At 43.7% G+C, this 22,412-nt stretch overlaps 2 protein-coding genes and 1 pseudogene across 2 annotated transcripts in view; 2 read left to right on the plus strand and 1 right to left on the minus strand.

Annotated features, from left to right (window-relative positions):
- The first annotated feature begins 669 nt into the window (after nucleotides 1–669).
- The window catches only part of Gjc3 (gap junction protein gamma 3), a 42,316-nt gene continuing 20,573 nt past the window's right edge, over nucleotides 670–22,412 (plus strand). The window contains exon 1 of the mRNA XM_052754152.1: nucleotides 670–850. The gene's annotated coding sequence lies outside the window, so the exon portion shown is untranslated. The remainder of the gene's footprint in view (nucleotides 851–22,412) is intronic.
- LOC128120320 (small ubiquitin-related modifier 2-like) lies at nucleotides 9,300–9,839 on the plus strand (annotated as a pseudogene).
- Azgp1 (alpha-2-glycoprotein 1, zinc-binding) lies at nucleotides 13,270–21,420 on the minus strand. The gene is made up of 4 exons (XM_052754150.1): nucleotides 20,208–21,420; nucleotides 17,733–17,993; nucleotides 15,459–15,734; nucleotides 13,270–13,875 (listed from the first exon to the last, which is right to left on the minus strand). The coding sequence occupies exons 1-4, from the start codon at nucleotides 20,266–20,268 to the stop codon at nucleotides 13,553–13,555; spliced, it is 921 nt and encodes a 306-aa protein (XP_052610110.1). The 5' UTR covers nucleotides 20,269–21,420; the 3' UTR covers nucleotides 13,270–13,552.

A 22,412-nucleotide genomic window follows, 5' to 3' on the forward strand; every position in this document is an offset into this window, starting at 1 on the left:
CTTGGAAAAATGTATCTTTGCTGAAATACTTTTGTCTGGAGAATGGCCCTGGCCAGATATATGTTAATGAAAGATAAACACAACTGAGGCAGTTGTCCAATTACCCCAAATGTATAGGGAACGTTGTGCCCAAGATTGAGATGCAATCGTGAGAGTACATGTACCCGTAACATGGAGATGCCGGTAAATGGGGAGAATCACAGCTGTTATTGCACAAGAAGTTTACAACAAGAGACAGCCAGTTCATTTAAAAGGCAGTAATCCCGTAACGCCTTGTGTGCTGGTTTCCTCTAACAGAACTCTTGGTTCTGATAGGTTGACCTTCTGAACTCTAGTTGTCACTGCTGTATACTCTCATGGACTTTCACTACCAGCGGCTCTCAATAGTAAACAAACTGATCAAGGAACATCTGTGGTCAAACCTCTCACTCCACCCAGGGCAGTGTTGTGGGGCTCCTGGTGCTGCAGGCCAGGGCCAGAGACCCTCACACAGGAGGCCTCAGAGGTGGAGCAGGCAGGACTCCTGCATGGCAGCGGTGTCCTGGGGTCACTATGACATTGGAGGTAACAGTGGTGTCGCTCTGCCCAGCTAGTCTGCATCACTCAAGGAGGTGGAGGGCACGGCCAGCACGCTGTCCCCGCCTCCGTGGCTCAGTGCCAGCTGCTGCGCTCAGTGCTCAGCTTAGAGCCCGGTGCTGGCACGTGCCAGGCTGAAGGTCCCTGGTTCTTGATCCTGAAGGGGCTCTTCCTTGTCACAAGCTCTTTTGGTTGAACTTATGTGACGATTTGTTTTGCATGGTCCTCTTCAAGATGGGGTGGCTGCGGCATCCTCCGGGACTGGAAAATCAAGGTGAGGAGAGCATTCCACTGCCCTGCGTCTGCTTCCTTCAGTCACTGGATGAAGGTTCTGTTCCTAATCGGTGCAGGGTGGGCTTTCAGTTTTTCTGTTGTATGTAATGTGATAAGAAACACTTCACCACGTTTCAGATGTTATTCAGAGCAACACATTTAAAAAATTCCACAGGCGTATTTTTTTAAGTCATTAAAATACTTGGAAAAATTTGAAGTATGAGAAACACAGGTTGCCATCAACAATTTGTCCCTGACTCCTCTTGAAACATGAGAGATGCAAAAAAATGAACAAACAAACAAAATAAACAGTCAAAAAAACTCTCATCATCTTTGTTTCTTTGTGTGACAAATGTAATTTAGATTTAATAATTACAGTGGGTTGGTACATTCTGTTTTATTAGTTCTCTGTCATGATCTTTTCAAAACCTTTTCTGACTAAATAAATGTTTGTTGTGAGGTAAAATTTGTAAAGTTTTCTAAATGGAAATGGAAATATGTGGAGAAAGGCAGAAAATAGATTTAATCATAAAACAGAATGTTTGCAGAAGATAAAGAATCAAGACCATGTATGAAAATGCAGTGTTTGTTAAAATTCCTTAGTCCTAAAATCTGTACACTGGCACACAATTTTAATTCTCTGTTTGGAATAAAGGTGATAGAAGGCAGAAGGTACCACTTAGGTTAAACATTTTATATAGAGAAAAGGAAAATCCAGGTTTGAATTTGCATTTGAAAGCCCTAAAATGGCCTGCAAAAGGAAAGGATACTGTCTTAGTCGGGGAGTCCTCTATCTCTCAGCTGCTTGAATTGGAAAGACTTTCAAATGATCAAGGAAACATCCTGCCACAGCTTGGCTCATGAGATTGTAGGCTATGAGAACAGATGGGATCAATCTGAGTGCTAGAGAAGTGGGAAAGTGAGTCATGTACTTACTCAGATCTCCCAAAATAAAGGCTACATAATCTAAGAAAATCTAGAGAAATCACTTCCTAATGAACTGGCTCAAAGGAAGCATTGGGACGCTTGGTTATCACAAGCAGAGGTCTCAAAAGTATCATGTACTGGAAGTTGATGAAGGAAGGACAGAGATGCAGAGCTTTAGGGCCACTTCACTGGGCATGATGGAGCTGTGCTTACAGAAGAGGTGAGAAATAAAAAGTTTGCTTCACCAGGGACATCAGAACTGGTGTGCCACTTCAGTGCCTTTGCAGAGCTCCATGGTAGAATGTAATCTCGTGGAAACAACTAACATTTGAAAGCAGGGGTGGAGTGTTGTGTAACAATTTTCCCTTTTTTGACATGAATTTTTTTCTGTTGGTTTTGAGATTAGAATTACATTATTTTCTCTTCCCTTTCATCCTTTCAGACTCTCCCTACAGTCTTCCTTGCTCTTTTTCTAATTTATGACATCTCTTTTTATTAATTGTTGTTGCATGCATGTGTATACACATGCAGTTGTATATTGCTAACTGTAAACTGATCATTCTGTATTGCTAGCATGTATGATACTGGATATTCAAATTGTGTGCTCTTCCCTGGCTAAAACTATTGCTTTAAGGCTCAGAAAGTTCTATGGAAAGATGGAGGAGGTTCATAAGACTCAGGCATTAAACCATGGCTGGGAAAGCTGAAACTTACAAGATTAATAAGGCCCTTCCCCTCCCAAGGTTATATAGGTGTTGAGTAGGACAGCTGAAGAGATGAGTCATACAGAGATATTCAGGCTTCTAGTTTTCATGAGTCACCCATTTTAATATGAGCCTTTGTGATGCTACTGCATTTGAGTTATTCATATTCCTGTAAGTAATCCCTTACCTATACTCCTGTCAATTAACTTCAATAAACTCATTAATTTGTGGGAGTAGGAATTACATGGTGTTCCCTGGGAGACAGACAGGTAAAGAAAGGGGGAACTAATAAATAATACCAATGGTCAATTTCTAGCTTCCTTTTGACTTTTCCATCCAGAGACAAAGCCATAGTGGGCTTTTTCTTCCACCAGCAGGCTCCCACTTCCAGATATCTGGTTCAGGCTAGATAGGTATGTTCAGGCTAGACAGATACGTTCAAGGTTAGTCCTGAAGATGTTTACCTGAAGCTGCAGGTGATCATAGCTCTTGTGAGTGAGCTATGGCTATGTCATGTCCAAAAGACAGCATTTCACAGCAGGTCCCCTCATCCTCAGTCATGATATTCAGGATCCATTTCCATAATGCTCCCTAAGTCCATGGCGAGTGGCTGACCTTCGTGCCCCGTTTAGGACTTAAGCGTTCATGGTCACTTCAGCATTTTGAAGTTTCGAGGCTGTGTGCACTTACTGCTGCCTACTACAGAAAGAAGAACCTCTGACCAAGACTGACAGCTGAAGAGATCTAATTGTAGAAACAGAAATACTTACAAAGCAGTTACTAGTACTGTGTACTGTACTAATTCCTTCCTATAGTGCGGATCAGAAGGAAATGAATTAAACACTAACTCCATGTCACTGCTGCACCAGTGATTTTCTCATATTCTGTGGGCTACCATTTAAATGGTACTTTCTTTTCCTTTAATGAAAAGTCTTAATTTCATGAGATCCTTTGTGTTAATTTTTGGTCTCATTTCCTATTAGATGAGAGTCCTATTCAGAAAACCCTTACCCATGCTTAGAAGTGGGAGTATTTTCTCTACCGTGTCCTTTGGCATTTTCAGAGTATCAGGTCTCATTTTGACATCCATGACCCATTTGGTGCAGAGGCTATGTATGGCAGAAGATAAGGGGCACAGTTTCATTTTCTGTATTCTGAAAACAATTTTTCACAACCACTATATCTGAGACAGTATCCTTCAAATGCTAACACACACACACACACACACGCACACGCACACGCACACGCACACGCACACGCACACGCACACGCACACACACACACTGAAATACAAATATGCATGCAATGTTACACTCAGTATTCACAAGTGCATTCTGCATATAAAATGGATCACTTTGAAATAACCAGCTATGTAGTAAGTAATATGAGGCCAAGCTCTGACCACTCAGAGTAAGGCATAGAAACCATTTGCATTTGAATAAATTCTCAGCCAGACTTATAGCCTGGCTCAAATACTGCAGATTGGGTGGTCATTTTCTTGGGTCCTCAGACCCTTATCACACTAATAAAATAAAAAAACAAAACAGAACTGTAAACACAGAACAGGACAAATGATTCTTACTTTTGATGATGAATAATATTTAAATTGCCCCGTAATTCCAGCATTTCATTAGTTTTAGTTATTAAAAGCCCAAAGCACAAGGCTGCCTGGAAAGGAGCAGAATCATGTGGAAGACAAGGATGGCCAGATGCAACCTCACATACAATGTGACAGAAAAACCGACCCTGCCTTCACTGTCCTCCCTTCTTCTCAGTGAGGAAGTTCAAGATTGGTGTCCTGGAAAAAAGGATACAACATGGTGGAGAAGGCAGAGAAACTGTTCAGCATAATCCTAAGGTGAAGCAGTTTTGTTTGAAAGGAAGACAATAATTGGCCATAGAGTGACACCATTTCAGTAAGAAAGAACACTTGTGTGTTGTGTGCTTGTTACACGTGAACAGCACATGAGGATGACCTCCACGGCAAAGGGTGGACTGCTTTTCACTACCTTCCATTCTTTACATTTGGAAGTTTGAACCACATAAATAGTTCAAAGTAGAACTGTTTAATTTATATTCAAAACAGCCTTGGTATCATTTAATGTATCATTAACAACTCATCCGTTACAACAAAAGTGCCAACTGATGCATGTTTCTACTAAGAAAAAGTGCTTTAGGGGAGAAGGAACTTGAGGTCATTTTTCTGTACATTTGCTCAATATTTCTATGAGACCAAAATTTCCCTGCAAAAAAATAACAAATATACGGCACAGTATACACTTCTGTAGGTAAGAGGTACTGGGAAGTTAGAAACAATGATACAACAACATGGATATTGATTCTCACTGAATCCTTAGGAAAGCAAATAATCAGCTTGCTCAGGACCTGATGTGGATGTTGGTCCTTGCAGTTCATGTGGTGAACACTGACTCCAAAGGTGTTAAGAAAGGTAGGACCTTTGATCCCTATGTTCCAGGATCTTTGGTACAGGAAGGCACTCTGCACACACTATCATAAGAGAAACACCATCAGGAAGCCAGCCAACAAACCCTTTATCTGCAATGGTGTACTACCCGCAAGATATGCTAGGTCAATGGTGGCTCAAAGCTTGTGGGAGTAACCAACTAATGCCTGATTTGACTTAAGGCCAACCCCACAAGATGGAACCCTTACCCATCACTGCTTGGGTGACCAAAGACAGATAGTCCAGTGACTTAGGGTAAAACCAAATAACTACTGGCCTAAAACAGAAAAAAATTACATAATGATAAAATGACTCATGATGGTATTCTACTATACTTATAGATCAGTGCCTTGCTCAGCCATCATCAGAGAATACTCCTTCTGCAGCAGATGGTTACAAATATAGAAATCCATAGCCAGACATTATGCAAAGAGTAAGAGACCTGGAACATACAACCTAAAACAGAATGTCTCCATTAAATCCCTCCCATCAGAGCTCAGGTAATCCTGTGGAAGAAGAGCTAGAGGGATGGAGGACACCAAGAAAGTAAGACCTTTTAAATCAACATGAACAAAGCTCATATGAACTCACAGAGATGGAAGCAGCATGCACAGAGCCTGCACAGGTCTGCACCAGTTCCTCTGTGCTCCTAGTTTATAGTATTTTTATGGATTCCTCAGGGTGCTAATGTATGGTCTCTGATTCTTGTGCCTTCTCTTGGGCTCTTTTTCTTCTGTTGGTTTGTCCTGTCCAACTTCGATGTGATAGTTTTTGTTTGATCATTATATTTTATTATGTTCTATTTTTAAAAATGTGTACAAAAATGGATGAATGATGAATGAATGAATAAAACCTGGCCACTAGAGTGAAAGGTTAACAACTGAAGTGTCATTTATATCCGCTAAGAGAGGGAAATCAGTTTTCTTCAATAGAGTGACAATGGGTACACCAACCACTCCAGGCCAAGTCTCATGTTCAGGAGCAGTTGACCAACATATAATGTACTCCACAATTTTTTGTATGCTTTTGTTTGGTCATAGTTTGGTGGGTTTTGTTTTTTTGTTTCTGTTTTGCTTTGGGGTGGTGTTTTATTTTATTTTCTTTGTTTGGGGGGCTTTGTTTTATAGGGTTTTGTTTGTTTTTTTTTTGTGAAAGAACTCGAAGTTGGGTGGGTAAGGAGGGGTAAATATCTGGAAGGACTTGGGGGAATGGGGAGAATATGATAAATTATATTTAAATTTAAAATAATTTTAAATAATAAAATGTTGTCGCAGTGTGTCGGCGGCACCGGTGTGTGGCTTCACTCGGATCCGTGGAAAGAAGACTGAGGGGCACCTTAAGAATGAATCTAGCCTTTCTTGGCTGCAAGGGGATCCAGCCTCTAAGTCTGTTTGTGCAGATTCCTTTTCTTTTCTTTTTTGAGGGAGGGTCTTACTATGTAGCCTTGGCTGGCCTGGAACTCATTGTGTAGACCAATCTGTCCCCAAACTCATAGAGATCTGTTTGCCTCGAGTGTGCAGATTTTTTGACTGCCACAGTTATCAGGGCTATGACTATATCTGTGGCTACCAGCAGTGGTTGCCTGAATGGTGCCCAGTATCCAGGTCATGTGATACCCCAAGGTAAAGATGCTCAAAGGTTTTTAAAATATAGTTGTAGTGGTGGATGTTTTTTGTTTTTGTTTTTGTTTTTTTTTAGTAAATTGCCTTGACCCGCGCAGCTGGAACACAAAATCTGGCGAGGGACCCCGAGGTTAACAGTTTCAGTTTGTCAGGGAAGCAGCTCTCTTTATTCGTACCAACATGGGTTTATATACCCCTCTAACAGCAGGAGTCAAGGAATGGTTACTCTGCGTCCCGAGGCAAGGGGGACACTGTTTTCCAAACAGGAAAAACCACAGGGTGGAACTGATCCCCAGCACCCTCCAGAACCCAACTGCACATTTTTTTACACAAACAACTTAACTGGGACAGGACAAAAAAGGGCATTTAAAATTAAGGCAGCAAACTTACTGCTGCCGACATGTCCTCCCTTTTTATTTTCAAAAGGAACACATCAGCTAGAACAGCCTGTGGAAGATCAGATAGCCCCTGCCTTAGGTCACCTGTTGCAATCCCCAAACTTACCCGTCATAGGGGGCTGCCCTTATGCCCCCTGCCTTAGGTCGCATGAGGACCACAGGAGTTGCCTGTCTCTGGGTACTATCTGTAACCACACTTGTGCAGATTCAGAGGGTGACATGGCCAGAAGGGCTTGCATGGTTACCTGTCGGTGTCAAGTGAACTGGCGTCGCCATCGGCATAGCAGAAATAACCCAATTCCCATACCGCCTGCACAGATTAATAAGAGGGAAACAGACCCTACCCATCTAGTAATCCACCCAACAGCTTTAGACATTAATGACCACCAGGTCTGCTCATTTACAGGAACAAACAGGAACAACTCTAGTTTCATTAATCCTTACAATAGCATGTGCTAACTGAATTGTATAGTTCAAAAATGTTCCATTATACAAACTTCTTACATTCCATAAGCACATAACATATGTTGGCGTATCCACAACATATCTATTTGTTCTTGTAACAGTGCTGCTTGCTGATTAAGCATCAGAACTCCAAAGTGTAATTGTCCATTCAATGTTTGCTGAATGTCCAAGACACCAGCCACCCTCTCAGATAATGTGTTGATAACGACAGCCTGTTTAACAGTCTGAGATAATGCAAGCCCAGCAGCTGTAGCAGCAACAGCAGATGCAGCCACAGCTGCAACAGTTGTGACAGTAATGCCAAAGTCTCTTCTTGTCCTCTTCAGTTGCAGCGGAAACTGATCAGAAGGACTCTCCAGAGGCATCACTGCAAATGCGGGTATTCTCACAATCACTGTATGGGACCAATTTGCACTCCAGCAATTATTCAAGCTACAATTTAGAACTGAACCGTTTAGTAGTCCCTCCCCTCCCACATCACCATTCCAAACAACAAAAGGGAAAGTAGCACTTGGAGACCCACAACAGGAAACATGCTGGAACTACCTACAAAGTCTGCCAAAGAAGTATTACTCAGGACTAGGCAATCATGAAAGCTGCCTTTCAGATTCAAGGAGATATCATTGGTATTATTCTTGCCAGCTGTACTATTTTTCTCAAAACAAAGAGCATTTTTTTAACTGCAAAGTAATATTTACAAAACCTTCTTGGAGTTTTACATTGCTGGCAGCAGTACCAATTGTCCAATTAGAAGAAAATACAGCAGGAAAAACAGGGCTATCAATACTCACAGGCAGTAACACAGGTGGATTTCTTACTAAACTCCATAACGACTCAGCTTCTCCCTGAGGCATCATCTTTTAAAGTTAAAGGAACATGCTCCTGGACCACCTGTCCAGCTTGATTCTGAGTTTCAATTACTGGATATGTTTCATGCCACACCACCCCCTTTTATGCCGATATCTGTCCTCTGATTCTTTTTCCTCCCTTATCCAATGAGGATTTCTTGACGGGGGGTCGAGACAATAGAGGAGCAGAAGGTGCTGACTGTGCTTTCACTTTTGCATGGCACAACTTCCGTTGTAGTTCCTCTGTCTCTTTTTCTAGCTGCTCTTCCTCTTCTACTAAATCTGAGACAGAGGCAAGATCATCGTCTTCTTCCTCATCCATTAAATCTTTCACAAATATCCTTATACACTCTTTACAGGGGACCTCGACCTCTTCCTTTTCCCCTTTCAAAGATTCATTCATCTCTGCCTCCTGAGCGTTAGCAAATGCTTGCTCACACTCTGAAAGTTGCTCTTTCACTTTCACTTTATCAGTCAGAAGAGCATCTTTCCCAATCTGGAATATTCAGACCTCCTCCTGTCAGAAACCAAGGACTTGCCTCAGCTATGGGGTCCACAAATGTGAGTGCGGTGCTAGACTTAATTCCTGTTCCTTGCTTACTTAATTCCTGTTCCTTGCTTACTTAACTCAATTCCTGTTCCTCAGTGGCCAACTGAGCTTTTGCAGTATAATTACCCATGATACATACCAATGTTTCAATCCTCCACCCCTCCTTTTAGGGTGAGCCTCGTTCGCTTACCCCTCTTTCCAGGTCTCAGTGGTGACCTCCACTTGCAGCGGCCGCACAGCTGGAGCACGAAATCTGGCGAGGGATGCCGAGGTTAAGCAGCACTCTAGACACCCAGTTTCAGTTCGTCAGGGAAGCAGCTCTCTTTATTTGTACCAACATGGGTTTATATACACCTCTAACGCAGGAGTCAAGGAATGGTTACTCTGTGTCCATAGGCAAGCCCGACACTGTTTTCCAAACAGGAAAAACCATAGGGGGGAACTGATCTCCAGAACCCAACTGCACATTTTTTACACAAACAACTTAACTGGGACAGGACAAAAAAGGGCATTTAAAATTAAGGCATCAAACTTACTGCTGCCGACAGTAAATCTCTTTAGGGGACTGGAGATGTGGTTAAGAGCACTTGCAGCATTGCGCACCTGGTGCCTCTTTTGTGATGGGGTGGATGAGGAGACTCCAGTGCTAGCCATGGCGGACGAGAAACCCAAAGAAGGAGTCAAGACTGAGAACAACGATCATTATTAATTTAAAGGTGGCGGGGCAGGATCGTTCTGGGGTGCAGTTTAAGATTAAGAGGCATACACCACTTAGTAAACTAATGAAAGCCTATTGTGAATGACAGGGTTTGTCAATGAGGCAGATCAGATTCCAGTTTGATGGGCAACCAGTCAATGAAACAGATACACCTGCACAGTTGGACATGGAGGATGAAGATATGATTGACGTGTTCCAGCAGCAGACAGCAGATGTCTACTACAAAGGGAACATGTTACTTTACTCCAGAATTTTGTTATAGACCAAGAATACATTCGCAATTAGAAAGCTGCAATTTGGGGCTGGAGAGATGGCTCAGAGGTTAAGATCACTGGCTGTTCTTCCAGAGGTCCTGAGTTCAATTTCCAGCACCCACATGGTGGCTCACAACCATCTGTAATGAGGTCTGGTGCCCTCTTCTGGACCACAGGGATACATGCAGACAGAACACTGTATACATAATAAATAAATAAATCTTAAAAAAAAAAAAAGAAAGCTGCAATTTGGTTCCACCACATCCTGACTACTGCAGTATAGTTTTCTCTATTCTTTCATTTCCCTGTCCCCATTTCTTTTTTTTGTGACCTTTTTTTTTTTTTTTTTTAGATTTATTTGTTATGTATGCAGTGTTCTGTCTGCACATATCCCTGCAGGCCAGAAGAGGGCACCAGATCTTATTACAGATGGTTGTAAGCCACCATGTGGTTGCTGGGAATTGAACTCAGGACCTTGGGAAGAACAAGCAGTGCTCTTAACCTCTGAGCCATCTCTCCAGCACCCCCCATACATAAAGTAACTGGTGTACGTGCACAAGCATTTGTGCTTTTTTCTTTTTTAAACTAAATAGCCAATGTTCTGTTTTGATTGACATCAGATGGAGATGGTCTGGGGGAAAGTACTGGTTCTGTGAAAATATCCCCCTTTCTCCATTAGTGGCATGCTCATTCAGCTCTTACCTTTATATTCCAGTAAGTTATTTTGCTCTCAACGTTTTAACAAAAGAACCCAACAACAAAATCCTTGCATACCTTGTTTGATTGGAGAATTTTAATGTTTTTCATTTGTCATTGTAAAACCAAGGACAATTTTATAACTTTTTTGTTAGATGTAGGGCAATCTCTTTTTAAGTAGGGATAAATTACTCTTGAACAAAATGATCCTAGATAGTTTTCCTTTCAAGTCAAGCATCTTGTTGTTTAAATAAACTTCTTGTTAAAAAAAAAAAAAGAGCACTTGTTGCCCTCAGAGAGGGCCTGAGTTCAGTTCCCAGCACCAACAGAGTGATTCACAACCATCTATAACTCTAGTTTCATGAGATCCAATTCCTTCTCTTGACCTCTGTGGGCACCAGGAATGCACATGGTGCTCAGACAAAGATGCAGGCAGCATAAGTATGTATGCAAAATAAAATAAAAATAAAAATGAATAAATCTAAAAAAGTTCTTTTAATTTAAAGAAATTAAAATTGAGAGGTAGCACAAGAGAGAGCATAGAGGGAGGGAGGGAAGGAGGGAGAGAGAAAGAATATGTATGTGCAGGTTACAGGAGTTGGTTTTCTTTTTTTAAAAAATAATTTATTTTTATTTTATGTGCATTGGTGTTTTGCCTGCTTGTATGTCTGTGTGAGGGTGTTGAGTCCCCTGGACCTGGAGTTATAGTTTTGAGCTGCTATATGGGTGCTGGGAATTAAACCCAGGTCCTCCAGAAGAGCAGTCAGTGCTCTTAACCATTGAGCTATTTCTCCAGCCCCAGGAGTTGGTTTTCTCCTTCTACCATGTCAGTCCTAGAGATTGAACTCAGGTCATAAGCTTGGCAGCAAATACCTTTACCTGCTGAGCCACCTTGACAGCCCTTATGATTAATTTTAATTGCCAATTTGATACAACCTAGAGTCACCCAGAAAAAGTCTCAATGAGGGACTGCCCATATTGGATTGGCCTATGAGTATATCTGTTCAGATTATCTTGATTATGTTAATTGAGGTGAGAAGTTCTCTACCCACTATGGGTGGCACCATTCCCTAGGCAGGAGATCCTGGACTGTATGTAGAGACGGTACTGAGCAGTTGAAGGCATGCATGAATTCATTTTTCTCTCTGCTCTTGACTGTGGATGTGACTAGTTACTTCAAGTTCCTGCATTGGCTTCTCCACAGTGATGGACTACAACTGCTGTTTAGTAATTTCTTTCAAGATTACATACTTTCATCTTGGAGGAAAGTTTGTTTAGACATAGAATGTTAAAAGGGAGGTGAAGGAACAGGATGGGCTAAGGGAATGTGAAATATTTCATTCTTCAGGGGATTCACTAGCTTCAGGAAGTCACTGAAACTGATTAGATTTACTAGGCCCCGCCCTCTCCAAGCCTATATGAGCAATAAAGACTACCATGAGATAGTCACAGACAAGATGAGTTTCCTGGAAGAAGCATAGACCAGCCTTGTTGCCTGGGAGAGGCTCAGACTAGCTGAGCTAACTGCAAAGAACAATCTCCAAACTCTTGAGCTGCCTGCAGGTTGTATAGTGGGCTCAAGGTTTCCAGTTTTCATGAGCTATCACCCGTGCTTCAGTGGACTTTGGTAATGAAACTGTCTTTGAGTTATTTCTGCTCCTGTAAGTAATCCCTTACTCACATTCTTGTAAATAATCCCAACTAATTGGTTCACCAGGTGGGACATTTCTTCGATCTGTAATTGGTTCCCTAACTGGGGTTAGTAAATGTTTGTTCACGTCTCCCCAGGAATAGCATCATACAACAGAGACCTGCAAGGATAAGCCAGACAGCCCTTTTCTCTCTTAAAATAGTTTTTGTCAGGTTATCCTTTCACAACAACAGAAATGAAGCCAAGACATCTTTGAGTGAATATGAGAACATTCCCATGAATCAAATGTGTGGGGGCAGGACTATTGTGGAATATTAGCTTAAGATGTGTTACATTTGTTTATGGAATATTTGTTTAATGATGCCAAGAGATGTTGCATTCTTTTATGTTGCATTTGTTTAACTTTGTAAAGCTGTGTTACTCTGTCTGACTAAAACACCTGATTGGTTTAATAAAGCACTGAATGGCCAACAGAGGGATATGCCTAGACAGGAGAGGGATATGCGGGGCTGCTAGGCATAGAGAATAAATAGAAGGAGAAATCTAGGTTAGAAAAGAAGAAGGAGAATAGGGAGGGGCAAGAAAAGGAGAAGGAGAGGAGGATGCCAGGCACCCTGCCACACAACCAGCCATGGAGTAAGAAGGGAAGAAAGACACACTGTTATGTGATACTTTGTGTTCTGACAAATAAAGCTTGCTTGGACAGTCAGAGGCTGGAGCTAGCTACTAGTTAACCATAGAGGTCTGGAGGTCTGCACAGAGAGGAACAGGAAGTGAAAAGGTGGGGCAGAGACAGGATAATGGCCCTTTTGGACTGGAGAAACGGAAGAGGAAGGAAACGACTGTGGCTGCTCTCCTGCTCTCGTCTCAGGTTTTTATTGATAAGATTAATTATATTCATGATTCAGTATAGAATAAAGAAAAGTAAAAAGCCCAGAGGCAAAATGTAGAAGAGAAACACATTAAGTCAGAAAAGCTGGCTAGAAACAAACCAAGCTAAGACCAGGCATTCATAAGTAAGAATAAGTCTCCATGTATTTGTTTGGGAGCTGGGTGGTGGGTCCCCAAAGAGTTTAAAAAAAAAACAAAAACAAAAAACAAAACAACTATACAGGACACATGGTAAAATCAACTCACACTTTTATAGCATCTCCAAGGTTAAAATGCCTTTCTATGCAGTACTAGGCATGAGGGGTTGTGAGGACTTACAGATTAATCGGTGAGGAGTTTTACAAGGCCAGGTGATTTGACATTGAGTGTGTACTCAGTGCTTGGTGTTCAAGTCTTCTGTCCCCACTCCTGTTCCTTGGATTCTAGTTAGCTGTCGCACAGCTGCCCATGGAAGACCTTGTGGGTGACATTGACTTCTGAAGCTCAACTCTCTCATGTCACACAGAGAGAGTAACTTACTGAGGCTGAGTTGCTGGGTTGCTTTCGGCTTTTGCTTTCTTTGTATCATCCCACTGCACCGAGAGTGACTGGGACAGTCCACTATGCTCTATGTGGCAGAAGTAGGGGTCTCTGTCCTGAGGAGGGACTTCCACCTCCACCCAGGACAGGTAAGTGCCATTTCCATTGGGAAAAACACCTCCTGATTTGGATGTCAGCATCTTGCCGGCCCGGTTCCAGTGCAGACTTATTCCTTGTGGGTAGAAGTCATAGGCCAGGCATTTGAATGTCCTTTTTCTTCCTGGGGCTGCACGGCTGGTGATTGTCACAGTGGGAGGATCTGTGGAGGGATCAAGTGTGGATGTTGAGAGTTTTAAGGTGGACTTTTTCCTTCCATGCTTTCATTCCCAACTCCCTGGATGACCATCTGATCTGACTCCCCCAAGAGACCTTTGTGAAGCTCAGGAAGGTCTGAGGCTTCCCCCAAGCCTTCCCTGATGGGTTATGTAACATGTCCACAGCTACTTTCTCACTCCCTGCCTCATGTTGTGGTGTATTGACTTCAGTTGGCAACAGACGTCAGTTGAGACAGGGTTGGGGAGATAGCTCAGTGGGTAAAGGGCTGGCTGCATAAACATGATGATCTGAGCTTGGATCTCCAGAGCACATGTAAAAGTTGGATGCAGTCATGCATGTCTCTGTCCCTAGAACTCATATATGGTGATGGGTAACAGAGACAGGGAAATACCTGGAAGCTGGTTGGCAGGCTAGCCTGGTGTCTCAAACAAGGTAGAAGGTGGGGACCAACAGCTGAGGCTCTCTTCCAATCTCCACACATGCACCCTCATACATACATTTATGCATACATACATATATAATACATCATACACACAGAGAGAGAACAAAACATAGAGACAGGACCTCCCTATGTAGCTCAGACTGGTCTTGAACTTGCGACATTCCTGCCCCAAGTGCTAGGATTACTGGCATGTACTACCATGCCCAGATTCTGAGTGTCTTAAGTGTGCTTTATAGCCCCACCCCCATCTCAGCCCAGCTCCTTCCTTCTGTCCACATCTCTCTCCATTAAGCTGTTTCATATTCTAAATAGTCATTTTCCCTTTTCTCCAGTGATGTCTCAGTGTGTGGCACTTGATTCTGCTACTGTTTGTTCTTCCTTCCTAGCCAGACGTTTAACACACCTACCTCCTCACTACAAACAAGATGAGAGGCATCACTGTATCAAGGAACTGCTATGGAGTTTGGAATCCGAAATGTGGAATTTGAGTGCCAACTGAAGCTGAATCCCAGTTCTTTCTTTCTCCATCTCTCCCACCCCTTTCAGAGACAGGGTATAGCTTTCCTGGTACTTGTCATGTAGGCAGGCCCTGAACTCATGGCAATGCTCTCTACCCTTAACCTTCTGAGTGCTGGGATTACAGCATGTGCTGCAAAGCAAGGATTATTTAGGGAACCTTGCTATTAAGCCAGTTTTGTTCCTGACTTGTGTGTGTGTGTGTGTGTGTGTGTGTGTGTGTGTGTGTGTGTGTGTGTATTTAAGATTGAATCCAGACTCTTGTACATGCTAGGTAGGTGCTCTACCACTAAGCCACACCCCAGCCCCTCACTGGGGGATTCTAGGCAGGTGCTCTACCACTGAGTCACACCCCAGCCTCTCATTGGGGGAGTCTAAGCAGGTGCTCTAAAACTGAGCTGTAACCCCTAGTTCTTTCCACTTTTTTGATGAACATTCCTTTTGGCTCTCACATCATGTCTTCAGAAGGAACGAATCCTAGTAGATGAAAGCGGGGGGATTAAGGGACTAATAGGGATTGATGGGACAACCTGCCATGGTCCCCTGAGCCTGAGATCACTTTGGTTTTCAGTTTAGTACTTGGAGCAGATCATAAAAGCAGTGCATACCTTTTTGATCCAGGTGAGATCTGCTGTAGTTCAGGTACCTCTTCAGCATTTTGGGGCACTCCTCCTCTAGGTATGCCTTGGCTCGCTGTGTGTAGACTTTTTCTGCCTCCCACTTCAGCTTGGTGTTCTCAGCTGCTGGGACTAAGGGGATCCAGGCTGGGATTTCTTTGTTGAATTCGATGAAATCCTGTCCATCGTAGGCATACCTCCAGAATGCTCCATTGCTTCTGTTATTCAATAGCTCACAACCGAACATTCCCTGGAAGGTATGAGACCCTGAAGCCTCCCCGACCCCACAGGGAGTCAGTCAGATGGGTGCCAACTCCGGCTGAGCGACTCTCATTCCTACATACTTGGGAATCTATACACTCAATTCTTTATCTTGGCAAACAGGTTACTGCTGTGGGATGATCCTTCTGTATGCTGTGAATATGTATTATTCTCATTGGTTAATAAAGAATCTGTTTGGCCAGTAGCCAGGCAGGATAAAGTTAGGCAGAAAAACCAAACTAAGGAGGGAATGAAGAAGGATGGAGCAAGAGAGATGCCAGTGAACCACCCAAGAAACAAGATGCCAGAGGACCAGTAATGCCACAGACCATATGGCAATACATAAATGAATAGAAATGGGTTAATTCAAATGTAAAAAGAGCTAGTTAATAATAAGCCTGAGCTAATGGCCAAGCATTCTGTAATTAGTATAAGCCTCTGAGTGGTTATTTGGGAATTGGCAGGTGGGAGAGAAATGTCCGTTCACAGGTTACTAGCCAGGCACACAGCAGAGGAAGAAACTGTATTTGGCTGGGTGTTTCAGGCCTCTCTGAGAGGAAATGCATTCTTTATAGTTGGAGAATTTCATGATTATGGACAGATTCCAAGTCTATTTCTTTCTAACAGTGTCAGATACTCTGGGTGACTTTGAACTCCTGACTCTCTTGTCTTCATTTCACTAGTGCTGGGTTTACAGGTGTGTGACACCATACCCAGTTTTATGTGGTGCTGGGGATTGAGACTAGGACCTCTGGTGTGCTAGGCAAGCACTCAGATTTCAAGTCTTTTTCATCGTCTCATCTAACAAACTTATGTGTTTTAGTGGATGGTGAATTCTTCAGAATTAAACATAGTCACAATGAACTGCATTTCCACGTTAAATAGGAATTATTTGTGGTTTCTTATAGATTATAGGAATTTCTACTTGCTACTTTCTATTTTGCATTCAAATCATTACTCTTTACATAATTGGATCACTTCCCTCTTTTCAGTGGTTAGTATCTTATTTATTGTTTGTTTATTTTTGGGACAGGGTCTCACTTTGTAGCCCAGGCTGGCTTGGATCTCATTATGTAGCCCAGGCTGCCACAAACTCTTGGCAATCCCCCTGTCTTTGCTTTCCGGATGCTGAGATTACTGATAAGCCACCGTTCCTGGTGTTTACTCCAAACCTCCCTTGCCCATGAACACAAAGTGACCTGCCTAGCACAGGTCAGTCTGATTACAACAGTGGATGTTTACCCAGTCCTGAGTGGTGCTGTTGGCACAGGCTCAAAAAAAGCTCTTAAGCTGTCTGGGTTTAAATTCCAGATCTTCCCCTGGTCTACCCACCTGCCTTGTTAAGTGAACTATGAAATATAATTAAGCTTAAGTGAAACACTTAAAAAAATCTTTGAAATGACAACAGTAATAATAATCTTTGAAGATGTTATTTTGAGCATTAAATGTGATCATACCTGAGGCTAGCACAGAGCAAGTACTCAGTAAATGTAAGTTACTGTTACCTTCTTTCTTAATAATTAGATAATTGTGGTGTGTGTGTGTGTGTGTGTGTGTGTGTGTTTGGTGTAAGTGCATGTAAGTGTGCATGCACACTCAGAGCCCACAGAGTGCTGGGATGTTCCTCTATTGTTCTCCACCTGGATAGTGTTGAATGATACCTTCTCAAGTGGACAGGAACATGGAGTTGAAAGGTCAGTGGTCCCTGGGTAAGAAGTGACTCTGATACCACTTCCTTTAGGGGCTGAGGTCTGGAGTGAAAATAAAAGAAGCCATGGGAAAGGAGGAGGTCAATGTGAGTACGGAGGATGGGAGGTGTTGTGGGTGAACCTGTGCACGGCTATCTGTGCTTACTGCTCCTCCTGTGTGTGTGTGTGTGTGTGTGTGTGTGTGTGTGTGTGTGTGTGTGTGTCTAGTTCCAGCCTGGGGAATCTTTTCCAGTCATATTCATGGGGCTGCTCAGGTAAAGCACTCCACCTCATTGGTCTGTAATATCTCACTGACCTGCGCTGTCCTTGTAATAGTCCATGATGTCTTTCAGGGTCACGAGGAAGATCTCCTCCCTGGCCCTCTGAAGCTGGCTCTCCTTCTCCCAGTCCTCCATTCCTTCTACCTGGCTCCAAGGCCCCACGGGCTCCGCCTTCCTGCTGTTGCTGTCATAGTGGAAGAAGGCCTGGTCATTGAGAAATGCGGTGGCTTGAAACCTGGGGATGCCTTTGCTGGGCCTGGACAAGCCGGTGTAGAGGAAGATCAGCGAATAAGGCCCTGTGGAAGAGGGGAAGATTCTGAGGGGTGGGGTTCATGCCCAGGAGACCCACTGGGGAGGACCCGGCCATGGAGCTTCTTCCTCTGCTTTTACTGCCGCCTCACACTGTGGGAGGTTCACTCATGTGAAGGGACGCTGTTTCTCCTGGGGATGCCATGTCAGAAACTGTTCTGTGTTGTCTCTATACTGTATCCTCTAGTTTGCATATAAAATTATTTGTGTGTGTGTGTGTGTGTGTGTGTGTGTGTGTGTGTGTGTGTGATATGTATGTGTTCTTGTGGGTGTGAGCACATGTGCATGATGTAGAGGTCAGAGGTCAAGTTGGGATGTCTTCCTTTATAGCTTTCCATCTTTTTAAAAAATTGTGTCTATTTGTGTGTGTGTGTGTGTGTGTGTGTGTGTGTGTGTGTGTGTGTGTGACTTGTGCGTGCATAAGCATGCACATGCCACTGTGTGTGTAGCAGTCAGAGGACAGCTTGCAGGAGTTGGTTCTCTCTATCATGTGGGTCCTAGGGATCAAATTTAGTTATCTGGCTTGGTGGTAAGTACTATTACTTCTGAGCCATGTCTCTGGTCTGACATCTTATTTTTTTGAGATGGGGTTTCTCACTGGACCTGGAGTTCATCAGTTCAGGCAGGTTGGGCCATAAATGAACTCTAGGGATCTGCCTCTACCTGTCAGTCTATCTACCTATCATCTATCTATCTATCTATCTATCTATCTATCTATCTATCTATCTATCATATATTCATTCATCTACCCATTACCTGTCTATATCTTCCTGTCTATCTATTCATTCAGCCATCATCTATCTACTTATCCCTGTTTATATCTTTGCATCCATCCATCCATGCATCCATCCATCCATCCATCCTGTATATCTATCCCATTAGTTCTGTTCTCTAGAGGCCCCTTACTAATTCATATTTTTGGTATAGAATATACTTAACATTAAAAAATATTTATTTAAAAAATTATATACACTGTACATGTGTGCAGTATGCAAAGAGGCCAGAAAAGGGTATTAGATCTTTTGGGGCTAGCATTACAGGCAGTAATAAACTACCAGGTGGATTCTGGGAACTAAACCACAGGTCCTCTGCAAGAGCAACAAGTACTCGTAAGCGCTGAGCCCTCTCTACAGCCCCTTTAGAACATACTTAACATTCTAAACACAGTGCCTTATTATAAAACAGACATAAATATCGATGCAACATTCTGGGAATGCACTAAGTTTTTAAACTGGTGCAGTTTGAAATCTTCATCCAAAATTTTGTGTGCAGTGAATAGCCTCATTTCCTGTCCTGGAACTGACTGTGGATCTCACTGGTCCCCGTTGCCTCATCTCACTGCAGAGGAAGGTCCTGGTTTCCTCGCTTCTAGCCTGCCTCTGTATTTTTCTCCTGGGATCTTTTCCTTTTTCCCTCAGAGTCAGACAAGCGGAAGGCGGGGAGGAGAGAGAGTAGAGGAAACTCGTGAGGTCCGTATTCAGTTCCACTGTCTGACTCTTGGCAGGTCACTTTGCCTCTCTGGGTATACTTTTCCCATGTGAAAAAAAAAAGTCTTTTGTGTGTCTATGTGGGTGGGTGTGCTCATGGGTATGTCACAGCGTGCAGGTGGGTCAGAGGACACGCTTGGATGTCAATCCTACCTTCCACTTTGTCTGTTGCTGCGCAAGCTGTGTTAGCTGGCCTATGGGCTTCTGGGGGATTCTTCTGCCCTGCCTCCTGTCTTGTCATAGGAAAGCTGTAGACAGATGTGACCACATCTGGATTTCCGTGGGTCCTAGGGATCTGAACTTGAGTCCTCAAGATCATACTGAACCCCCCCCCCCCCCCCCAGCCTTGATGCCCCTGCTTCCAGCTCCCGTGTGCTGGGATGACAGGAATGAGATACATGGTTTGTGTGGTGCTGGGGTAGTGAACCCCAGGCTTCATGCATACGCAGCAGGCACCCTATCAACTGAGCTACACTGCTAGCCCTCAGATTCATGTTCCTTAAGGTCTTATTTAACACAAGTCCAGTGACTTCCAGAATGCTTCTACAAGGGTGATCTAGGTTAACTGGTAACTTTGCAAACTGGTTTAAAACTGGTTTACCTCTGCACATATGGGAATCCCAGGTGCACGAGGGATCCTTCTTATGGCCTAGCATTCTGTTCTCTGCCTTCCCCTTATTTCTCCCCCAGTTTTCCTCTGTTTTGCCCACTCACCAGTCTCCTGAAGGACTGCAGGACCCAGAAGGAGAGGCAGGGACAGCAGGACAGGCACCATTGCTACTATAGTGCCCGGGAGGAAAGTCTACACAGCGAACATGGCTCTTTCCGTGAGGCCTGGCATCCTGCCCAGGGGAGGTGATTCCACAGCCAATGAGAGAGCTTAGAGGAATTTCTCCTCAGACAGTGTTGAAAACAGACACACAAACCGGCTGGGCAGAGGTGTGGTCACAGGCTTCACACACAGGAACTGCTGAGAGCTGAGAAAGCCAGCCTAAGGACGGAGACCTTGTGTGTCCCTCAGATGAAAGAACGGCAGTGGGGTGGAGGTGTGTACAGCAGGTGGTAGATAGCTTGAAGGTGTGCCATTCTTACAGTATATATACGGCGACATCCCCTACCCTGGTGTCAGCAGGGGGATTTGGGTGTTGCTAAGACCATGTTGTAAGAATGAATTCTTCCTTCTACAAAAGTTCTGAATATGTCCAAAGTGTGGGCAAGATGTACTCTGGGAGATTACATCTCATGAATTCAAGGGAAAACCTAAACACACCCTCCAGGTTCCCTTGCTTCAAGTAGACTTCATTGACTGACTGATCTAGACAGGATCTCATGTATCCTGAGCTGACCTTCAACTTCCTATGTGGTTGACAATGATTCTAATGCTTCTACATTCCAAGTCCTGGGATTACAGGCGTGAGACACTACACTTGCTTTATGTGGTGCTGGGGATGGAAGCTTTGCGCATGCTAGGCAAACACTCTGCCAACTGAACTACATCCCAGCCCCTTCGTTGACTTTAAAGACCACTAATTTTTGTAAGTCATATGGTTGAACAATATAGTCTCCCACTACCTTTGCTATGAAGGCGAGAAAGCCACCAAATATCCTTTGTACCCTTGTTTACACAGAGACAAGATTCACAGAGAGGGAAACAAGGGAAACAAAAGGTGTCTGCTAAACAAAAGACGGATTAGGGCTAGAGGCTACTCTCTGGAGCCAGCCTGGTGCAGCCAGCAGGAATGCTGTCACAAGGGAGGGAGGAAGAGAGGGAGGGAGGGAGGGAGTTCCTAACTATCCTGGAATTCGTAACTACCTTGCCACCCTCCTGTCTAAATGCCTCCCGACAAATCCCTTTAAAAGCCTCACACCTGCAGCTCTTTTCAGGGTGGTCTGTTTTTTTTTTCCAAGGTGGTCTTTGCCAGCAGTGGCCTCCACCATTTATTTTTTTTTCCTTTTGAGAAATTTTCTTTTTTCCTTATCCATGACCTATCACCAATAAAGCAAACTTTGGTGCTGCGTGCCTTAGTTATCCTTTAAGCACGAGTCAGGATTTCTTCTGGAATCCAGGGCTGAGGCTGAAGACAAGTGAACTCTATTTCCTCCCCACCAGTGGATACCACAAGCACCATGAAACTTGCTTTTTTTTTTTTTTTTTTTTTTGCTATTGACCTTTATGGATGTTGCAAGCGTTGTTCCTTTACTGTTTGCTTTCACTAGCTTGCCTGCATGACTGTTTATTTCAGGAGGATGTCTGGGTTAACACGTCTGGGCTGCTGGGGACTGCATGCTCTGTGTGTGTGTGTGTGTGTGTGTGTGTGTGTGTGTGTGTGTGTGTGTGTGTGTTTTGTGCATGTGCATATGCATTTGTGTGGGGGCCAGAGCTGATGTCTTGTGTCTGCCTCAGTTACCCCCCACTTTATATTGAGACAGGATCTCTCACTGAGCCTGAACCTCACAGGTTTGTCTTGACTGGCTAGCCAGCAAGCCCAGGTATCCCCCTGTCTCAGCCTCCCCAGTCCTGGGATTACAAATATGTGCTGCTTGCTTGAATTTGGGTCCTAATATCTACATAGCAAGCACTTTAGTGACAGTTGTCTCCCCAGATGACAGTCTATGCTTTTATGCATCTTTCCGGGCCCACATGCCCACCCGCTCTGCAACTAAGCTGGGAGAGAACCCATCCTTCCTACTCTCCAACCTTGGCTAAGGCACTTCAGAAGCAGAACAAACCACACTGCCTAGACTTAATCACCTAATGGGCCACCCGAAGCTCTCCGGGGTCAGTAAGGAGCACACTTCATCCTGTTCCTTGGAGATCACACTGAGATCTCCTCTGTAAATCTCAGCTCAGAAGCCTTCTACCACACCTCGTACATGGGAACAGAGTTGGAGGTTGGTGTTGGCGAGTGTGTCCCCTGC

The sequence above is a fragment of the Peromyscus californicus genome, unplaced genomic scaffold (assembly GCF_007827085.1).
Source record: "Peromyscus californicus insignis strain IS unplaced genomic scaffold, ASM782708v3 Scaffold_2__1_contigs__length_46816999, whole genome shotgun sequence".
NCBI classification, from domain to species: domain Eukaryota; kingdom Metazoa; phylum Chordata; class Mammalia; order Rodentia; family Cricetidae; genus Peromyscus; species Peromyscus californicus.

What these genes read in the sequence shown, in the direction of transcription:
- Azgp1 (XM_052754150.1), bottom strand. Translation starts at nt 20,268, where the DNA reads ATGGTGCCTGTCCTGCTGTCCCTGCCTCTCCTTCTGGGTCCTGCAGTC. An exon ending in TGCAGTCCTTCAGGAGACTG is followed by an intron (nt 17,994 to 20,207) that starts GTGAGTGGGCAA and finishes CCTCTTCCACAG; the next exon opens with GGCCTTATTCGCTGATCTTC. An exon ending in CTATTACAAGGACAGCGCAG is followed by an intron (nt 15,735 to 17,732) that starts GTCAGTGAGATA and finishes GGGAGGCTTCAG; the next exon opens with GGTCTCATACCTTCCAGGGA.